Source organism: Zophobas morio, unplaced genomic scaffold, assembly GCF_036711695.1.
Source record: "Zophobas morio isolate AGI-343-1 ecotype UQ-CSIRO unplaced genomic scaffold, CSIRO_AGI_Zmor_V1 ptg000040l, whole genome shotgun sequence".
NCBI classification, from domain to species: Eukaryota; Metazoa; Arthropoda; class Insecta; order Coleoptera; family Tenebrionidae; genus Zophobas; species Zophobas morio.
In genome coordinates, this window is record NW_026972145.1 from 5712436 (window position 1) to 5721059 (window position 8624).

General features: G+C 33.4%; 2 protein-coding genes across 2 annotated transcripts; one reads left to right on the forward strand and one right to left on the reverse strand.

The window, feature by feature from the left end:
- The first annotated feature begins 1398 nt into the window (after window positions 1–1398).
- On the forward strand, window positions 1399–3315 carry LOC135140748 (cytochrome P450 4d2-like). Its single transcript, XM_064071425.1, has 6 exons — window positions 1399–1627; window positions 1725–1922; window positions 1974–2159; window positions 2207–2797; window positions 2846–3025; window positions 3078–3315. Exons 1-6 carry the CDS (start codon window positions 1477–1479, stop codon window positions 3242–3244), a joined length of 1473 nt encoding a protein of 490 aa, XP_063927495.1. The 5' UTR covers window positions 1399–1476; the 3' UTR covers window positions 3245–3315.
- On the reverse strand, window positions 3308–4367 carry LOC135140368 (carbonic anhydrase 1-like). The gene is made up of 7 exons (XM_064070862.1): window positions 4325–4367; window positions 4168–4218; window positions 4016–4114; window positions 3831–3960; window positions 3686–3788; window positions 3410–3637; window positions 3308–3358 (listed from the first exon to the last, which is right to left on the reverse strand). The coding sequence occupies exons 1-7, from the start codon at window positions 4365–4367 to the stop codon at window positions 3308–3310; spliced, it is 705 nt and encodes a 234-aa protein (XP_063926932.1).
- Between the last annotated feature and the right edge of the window lie 4257 nt (window positions 4368–8624).

Genomic DNA, 8624 nt, shown 5'->3' on the forward strand with positions numbered 1-8624 from the left:
GATTTCAAAATCTTCCACAATAAAAAAATTTTGTATGTTGAAAATTTCGACACCTTTTGGGCAAGTAACATTTCAGTGATTCATTTTGTCTAGTCCGAATGGAAGTTGGATCTCATTTGAAGAGAGATAATATAATATCTGCTAAGATAAGATTGATTTCGGTAAATGACATATCCCCTATGATAAAAAGGGTGGGCGGGCGGGGCTAAATCTTGCTAAGATAGGACTGAACAATATTAAGAGTAGTCACAGGAATGAGGAAGGGGTGGGTGGGCGGGGTTACTGCTTGCTCATAAAACTATAAAAAATTGGTTCAAATTTACTTCAACAAAATTTATCTCGCCCTTGAAGTCAATTCTAACAAATTCCATTTCTTTGAAAAATGGTAGAAAATTTGTGTTTTCTGATAACCTTTATACCGGATGTCGGGAAAATGAAATTAGCTCTCCGCCTCTACGTTTAAAATGTTCGCAGTTAATTCTAGGTCCCCTGATGTTTTATTTTCGGATAAATCTAAAGGACTCTGGTGTTTTGTTGCTGGATGGACTCGTAAAAATCTTTCGAGCTGTTACTGTTTTACTTTTCTGAAAAAGTCTTGAGTATCGCAGTGTTTGGGTACGCATGGTGTATTATTTTGGGAACCCTTGAGATTTTTTTTAATTATTTAAAACAGTTTTGGGGGACTTTGGTGTTCTATTTTTGGAAACTTCTGACCACACGCCCTCTCTTTTCTTAGCGGGTATGTTACTTGCCAAAATCAGTCTTGTCATAGCAAGTACTAGCGCCGCCCACCCACCCTTTCTTTTCTTAAAGGGTATGTCATTTGCCAAAATCATCAAGCAATGATGGTTAACTTTTACAAAATTTGGAAACATTACGAACTTATAAACATTTAACACGAATAATAGCGGAATGACGAAAACTTTATGATAATTTGTGTAAGATTGATGTATCAACTTCTTCAGACATCGCTAGGTTTTTGAATAATTGGCAAAACCGCCGATAATTTTCCCATATAAAATGCATGGCTTAAGTCTCAAGAGTCAAGTCCAAGCGGAACGAACTTTAGACTTAAAAAACACACCGCACCTTTCAAACTGTGTTATGTGTCCTTGATCAAGTGATGACGTTATCACAAAATTTTGTTACGGAGAAATTATTTTAACTTATGGGGGTTATTAAAATTGGCAAAATTGAATTTCACAATTTTTAACACATTTTTGTTCATATTGTCTCTCTTTCAGGGGTATTGGTATACCTATCCGAAAATAAATATTATTATCATTATTATTAATTCTTGTCGTTGTCATTCGCGTCGGCTTCTGATGCAACGGTCAATGCATTACTTTCGACCTTGTCGTAATTTTGGTACTGCAGACTATCAACTGTTGGCAATGAAACCAGGCCGGAGACGACTTTTCACTTTTATCTATTCTTCGACAAGTGCGCAGCGAAATGTTAACGTCAATTTGAACAATGTTTTTTGTCGTGGTTTTAACCGTGCTTTCCTTGCCATTCTTTTGGTGGTATTTTTTTCTGCAAAAATTTAAATCTCTTAGTGTCATTCCTGGTCCGAGGCCTCTTCCACTTATTGGAAATGCATTCGATATTGGCGGCACACCCACAGGTTAGTTTTTACGTTTCTCTCTCTTGCTATTCTTTCCCATCACTCCTTTTTTTTTGAAATATTTATTTTTGTTTACTACTCAGAGAGACTATTCCAGCTCTGTTTAACAATTGCACAAAGCTGCTAAATCAGTATGGAGACATTTTCAAAGTATTCATCGGCAACGAATGCAAAGTTTTCATTGCAAATGCAGATTTTCTCGAGGAGATCATGAGTTCGAACGTCTACATCACCAAATCGAACGCATACAACCTTCTGAAGCCTTTTTTGAACGATGGACTATTAACGAGCGGGGGTAAGGCCACCATCGCATGTAATTTTTTTCCTTACTGTTAATTTAACGAAGGATCGAAGTGGAAAAAACGCAGGAAGTTGATCACGCCAACATTTCATTTTAAAATATTGGATCAATTCCTTGAAGTCTTTAACTCATGTACTGACATTCTTGTCACGAAATTGTCGAGCGAAGTCGGAAAGGATTGGACAGACATTGACCCTTACATAAATCTATTTTCGCTTGACGTAATCTGCGGTAAGTCGCCACTTTTTTTTTAATAATTTATAAAAATGTAACAATAGAGACCGCAATGGGGGTGAAAATTTCCTCTCAAGAAGGCAAAAATTCCGAATATGTACAGGCTCTATTTCGCTATATTGAGAACACGGCAGTACGTGTTTTTTCTGCATGGAAGAGATTCGACTTTCTGTTTAAATTTGCGCCGGAATATCGTCTACATGAGAAATCCTTAGTTATTTTGCAAAAATTTTCGACTGACGTCATAGAGAAACGTCGTTTAAAAAAATGCCAAGAAGTCGTAGAGAAAACTTCAGATGTTGGAATGAAACGAAGAATAGCATTGTTGGATTTGTTGCTTGAATCAGACGATTTAACTAACGACGATATTAAAGAAGAAATTAACACTTTCATGTTTGCGGGTCACGATACCGCGACTTCTGGGGTTACCTTTGCATTGTTAGCATTGGCAGAAAATCCAGAAATACAGCAAAAGGTGCACGATGAAATTTTGGCAGTAGTTGGCGAGGAAACGTACGTATCGATGCAGCACTTACAAGACACCAAATATTTGGAAATGGTAATCAAAGAGGTGCAGCGGAAGTACAGCCCAGTGCCGTTTGTCGAACGCCGACTAGAAATGGACGCTAGTATATGTAATTTTTTTTATTCGAGGAGTTTAAATATTTAAATATGTTTGTCAGGTGGTGTTCATTTTCCTAGAGGTACTACGTTGTCTTTGTATCTTTACGGCGTCCTCCACAACGAAAAATATTTTCCCGATCCGGAAAAATTCGACCCCGACAGATTTTTATCTCATCGACAATCAGAAAGACACAACTACGCATTCGTGCCTTTTAGTGCTGGTCCTAGAAATTGTGTTGGTACGTATTGTCGTTTAATTTTTTAAATACGTTAAAATGTGTCGCCTTTCAGGTCAAAAATTTGCAATGCTCGACGTGAAGCTGATTATCATAAAAATTTTGAGGAAGTTTAAAATTTTCCAAGTGCCTGACTACAAACCCCAGCTGGGAATGGCTGGAGTGTTGAAATCTTACAATGGAATGCGGATTCGGCTTATGCGAAGAGGTACTGAGAAATAATTTGCAGACAGAATTATTTTCAAACACCGTTTGCTGTTTTATTCACCACGAATAAAGAACTTTTTACACGCTGTGAATGTTTCTACCAATTCCGATACTTCTCACAGAATCAAACTGGAACGAAAAGACTCCTGTAAACGAGTCATCCTAATTGTGTGCACTTACTTGGTCCTGACAAATGTCAAACACAGGTTTGACGCACTTTACGAAACTTGCTGTCGCATTCCTATTTACATTTGTTACGGATCCATAATAGCAATCTTTGCTAATTTTCGGTAACCAATAAGAAAGATTTATGTCTTTTTTCAAAGGAATAAGGTGGTTAATATCCTTCCTAATGTCAGGAATACGATCAACCAAATTGTTAAAAACGGGGTTACAGGTTTTAGTAATCTGAAAAACCTGGAACTATAGAAATATTCAAATTCGAGGAAAACCTACTTGAGCTGTTGTGAGGACCAAAAGAAGCCCGTCGAAGTGCTTGAAACCTTCTTCGCCATTTTTATATTTCGTGTTGAGAAAAACAATGTAAATTTCCAAAAATCTGTACACAGTTATTTTTATAGGTTTGGTGATTTTAATTTACCTGTCACTGTCCTCAATGTCACTATGCTGCGATGGGAAATGGAAGTGGAATTGGACGAATTTGTAAGTACCGTTCAGACCATCTCCAGAAATTGTGACGGGTGTGCACGGGTCTTTCGAATATACAGCAACTACGAATAATTAATCATATTGGTACCTACGTAATTTCACACTCGAGTAAAAAACCTGTGTAATTTTCATTTATAATGTCCGCTTTGAAACTTGTGTTGACGTTTCGACTGTATTCTATATTCTTATCGACCCGTTTTGTAACAATGTTTATCTCTGGAATTAAGTTAACCAAAATAAAGCATGAAAAGTCAATTTTTGCTACTTGCTTATTGGAGGTAATTCATTGCCAAGCGTTTGGTTAGTGATCATGAAAATAACTAAAAAAAAAAAAGGGTTAATGAACAAGAACGAAGTACGTAAGCGGTACTTACACCCTAAGGTTTGTACAAGAATCAAGTTTAGAGGCTTCATTTTCAAACAAACTAGTGGCGAAGCTACTGGACTGCATTTTATTGACTTGACGCATTTATAGGTGAAAAATAATGTTGTATAATTACAACTCTAGTTTGATAAAGTACAGGTAAAAGTAGTAAATATAAGAATACTAATCAACAGCAATAACAATAAATAATACCGGCTGCTAACAAAGTACTAACTTACTCTTATTCCTCTTGACGAATAAATGTTTTTTAACAATGTTAAAAAGTAACACAGTGTTGAACTTGTGGTTTATGAATCCGTGATGAATTTTATTTTTAGACAACATTGTACAGCAATTTTTCGATTTGTCAATTTTTCAACAATCGGTTTGCCAATTTTTCTGTGTTTCAATGGTTTTTACTTTGTAACAAACACAAATCACAACCTTCGACCAATTTTTACTTCCCGAGCGTAAGCAAAGGAAGTATTGTAATCGAGTCCGTCGGCCGACTCTTTACTTTTACGTTTTCTCGATCTTTCATGACCCCTAGAAGACGAAGAAATAGGTCTCCCATTTCCGTCCGTCTGTCCGTCTGTCCGTCTGTCCGTCTGTTCGTCTGTCCGTCTGTCCGTCTGTCCGTCTGTCTGCTGTCCCGGATTTTTATTAGACAGATCTCCGAAAGTACTGGACCGATTGTTGTGAAATTTTGTTCTTATATTAGGAATATCATGTAGATGGTAAAACGCTAACCAAAATTTGTCTAATCATCCCCACCACCAATGCGATGACGTGACTTCAAAATTGTACATAGTAAATGGGTTCTAAATTGTATAAAATAACATAGTCCTACACATGTAGTTTACGACTCCGAATTGAGTTTTTCCCAAAACGTCCAGATTTTTGGAAAAAAAAATCAAAATTATAAAACAACATTTTGCAATTTAATTTTGAATCTGCTAACCCGAATGTTTTGAAATGTTGCAGATGTTTTAAGGTTATAAAGAGCATAATAAATTTTTACTTAAAACATATTTGGTTATCTTCTCCAAAAAACTGATGACGTCAGCTCAAAAGTTTGCCGACTAAACCCTATCTAGAATATACAAAATATGATGGGTCCTGTATTTGTAACTTATCATTCCATTCATATTTTTTGAATTTGCATATACCGGGTGACTCAAAAAAAAATGAATGCGTAAATTTATTTTATTGGTTTACTCAAGAACTACAAAACCGAATGCTTTGAAATCTACTGCGAAAAAAAACATAATAGACATGCAGTCGTCACGTTTCCGACAGCGAGGGAAGTATTGTCTAAACTCTTTAGACCAATTTTTTGATTTCTCTTTTTCGATTTCTCGATTTTCAACTTTTCGATTTTTCAAGTTTTCGATGTTTCAGTTTTAGGATTTTTCAATTTTGGGAATTTTCAATTTTTGGATTCTTCAATTGTTCGACATTTTATTTTTTTTTTTAATTTTAGATTATTTCTATTTCTTGAACTTTCGATTTTTGGACTTCTCGCTTTTAGATTTTTCTGTTTTTCAATTTTTTTTTTAGTTTTAAAATGTTTGATTTTTTAAGTTTTCAGATTTTCGGTTTTTAAATTTTTCAATTTTCACTTTCCCGATTTTCCAATTTATCGAGATTTCCATGTTTCGATTTTTTAATTTTTCGATTTATCGGGTTTTTTAAGTTAGACGTTCCAACTGCAAATTTTTAGATTTTTTATTGTTCGAATTCTGAACTTCTCGGTTTCTCAGATTTTCGATTTATAGATATTTCAATTTTTCAATTGCGATTTTTCGATTTCTTGGTTTTTCGATTTTTCGACTTTCCGATTGTACGGTTTTTCAATTTTTCGGAATTACAGTTTTGGTATTTTTTAATTTCCTGATTTTTAAATTTTCGAGTCTTCAATTTTTCGAATTTTTAAACGTTAAATTCTTCACGTTTTTGATGTTTCGATATCTGTATCTGCCGATTTTTCTACTTCTCGCTTTTAGATTTTTCCGTTTTTCAATTATTCGACATTTCAGTTTGAGGGTTTTTCAATTTGTCGATTCTTTAAATTCTCGTTTTTTCGAATTTTCAACTTCTCGATTTTTTACTTTTCGATTTCCCGATTTTCCGATATTTCAATTTTACTATCTCAGTTTTTCAATTCTTCGTTATTTCAATTTTAGGCGTTACGAAATTTTAGATTTTTGATTTTTCGGTTTTTTGATTTCCCAATTTTTCAATACTTTGATTTCTCTACTTCTCGATTTCTCGATTTTTCAATTTTTAGATTTTTCAAGTTTTCGATATTTCAGCTTTAGAATATTTCAATTTTGGAATTTTTAGATATTTCGATTTTTGAATTTTTCGATTCTTGAATTTTTCGACATTTTAATTTTTCGTTTTTTAAATTTCAGATATTTCTATTTCTTGATCTTTCGATTAATGGACCTCTCGCTTTTAGATTTTCCGTTTTTCAATTTTTTAATTTGTAAAATTTTTGATTTTTCAAGTTTTCAATTTTCGGTTTTTAAATTTTACAATTTTCACTTTTATGATTTTCCAATTTATCGAGATTTCGTTCGTTTTTCGATTGTTCGAATTCTGGGCTTCTCGATTTGTCAAATTTTTGATGTTTAGTTTTCGAGATGTTTCAATTTTGCAATTTCGATTTTTCGATTTCTCGATATTTCGATTTTTAGGCTTTTCGATTGTGCGGCTTATCAATTTTTCGACATTACAGTTTTTTGATTGTTCAATTTCTCGATTTTTACTTTTTCGATTATTCAATTTTTCGATTTTAAACTTTTTAGCATGTATGTACACATTTCAATTGTTCGAATTTTAAAATTTTTCGACTTCTAATTATTTTGATTTCTCGATTTTTCAATTTCTCGACATTTCAGTCTTGGTATTTTGCAATTTTTCGATTTCTAGATTTTCGATTCTTCAATTTTTCGATTTTTTAATTGTAGCTTTGTCGATTTCTCGATTTTTGAAGTTTTAGATTTCTCAATTTTTCAACATTTCAATTTTGGGAATTTTGCTAAATCTATTTTTTTTTCAATTTTTCGATTTCGATTGATCTTTCGACTTTTCAGATTTCGATTTTTCGGTTTTTCAATTTTCGATTTTAAAATTTTTTTAGTTTTTCGGTTGTTCTACAGTCTAGGTTCTAGGCTACCAGGAACACATGTCACATAATTATTTTTTCTTTTTCGTTTCTCTTACCAGCTATTGCGATATATTTTTTAAATATTCAAATTCGTATCAGTGACAATAATTGTTTAGTTTTTACTGTTGGGAAAGCATTTTTTCGGAATCTAAATAACTACTTGGTGCTGATTAATGAAATTACATTTATTACAAATATTTTTTGATATTTAGGTAAGTATATTGTGAAGTCTTTGTTGTTGCATTTATCTGAAAATCCAGATTATTTCAGTTTCGCATTAAATTTTTTTAGCCCTTTTTACTTACGGAAGTATAGTAATCGAAACCATCGGACGAATGCCCACTTTTATATTTTCTCGACGTTTCATGACCCCTACACTACGAAAAAGTAGTCTCCCGTTTCCGTCCGTCTGTCTGTCTGTCTGTCTGTCTTTCTGGTGTCTGTATCCAATTTTATTAGACACGTAATCTCCGAAACTACTGCACCGATTGTTGTTAAATTTTGTATGTATATTAGAAATATCATGTAGATGGTTAAATGCTAACTAAAATTTTGTTAATCATTTTCACCAACAATTTGATGACGTCATTTAAAAGAATTATATGTTTATAAATATGCACGGTATAATAACAGTTTATCATTAGCGAAAGGCATCTCGGTAATGGTATAGTGGTTACGAATCAGGAATAGTTCGATTCCAAATCCGGCCTTTCGTTTTTTTTTTCTTTTAATTTCTCGTTTTCTCTCGCATTGTGTATTATCTTATTATCTATGTTTATGACGTCAAAACAAATTTTTTATTGTTGAAATTACCCCACTTTCTTGAAAAGGTGAGAATACGCTCTTCATTTATTTAAAAATATAAAACCTTCTCGGGCGCCAAATGTCTTTTTTTTAATATGAAACCTTCTCGGGGGTCCCAACTGTCTTTTTTAACAAGATGAAACCTTCTTTTTGTCTATGACACTGTGACTAGTACCTTCTATATTGTTTTTACTCCATAGAAGTTATCACGGAAAAGTAACAAATTTTATAATTTTTCAGAAGCGAGGGAAGTTCTGTCGAAATAAATTTCGACCAATTTTTTTCAATAAAGCTTCATTCAGAGCAAATTGTATTTATTTCCCACAACCGAATAACATTATACATTCAACAAATCTTTAATCTAAGTGCGCCATATCCGTCAT

Excerpts from the sequence above, each read along its gene's own strand:
- LOC135140748 (XM_064071425.1), top strand. The coding sequence starts at position 1,477 with ATGTTTTTTGTCGTGGTTTTAACCGTGCTTTCCTTGCCATTCTTTTGG. Across the intron at positions 1,628-1,724 it reads TATTGGCGGCACACCCACAG|CTCTGTTTAACAATTGCACA; the intron begins GTTAGTTTTTAC and ends AGACTATTCCAG. Across the intron at positions 1,923-1,973 it reads TGGACTATTAACGAGCGGGG|GATCGAAGTGGAAAAAACGC; the intron begins GTAAGGCCACCA and ends AATTTAACGAAG.
- LOC135140368 (XM_064070862.1), bottom strand. The coding sequence starts at position 4,367 with ATGCGTCAAGTCAATAAAATGCAGTCCAGTAGCTTCGCCACTA. Across the intron at positions 4,219-4,324 it reads GTCCAGTAGCTTCGCCACTA|TTATTTTCATGATCACTAAC; the intron begins GTTTGTTTGAAA and ends TTTTTTTTTTAG. Across the intron at positions 3,359-3,409 it reads TTGACATTTGTCAGGACCAA|TTTGATTCTGTGAGAAGTAT; the intron begins GTAAGTGCACAC and ends TTTTCGTTCCAG.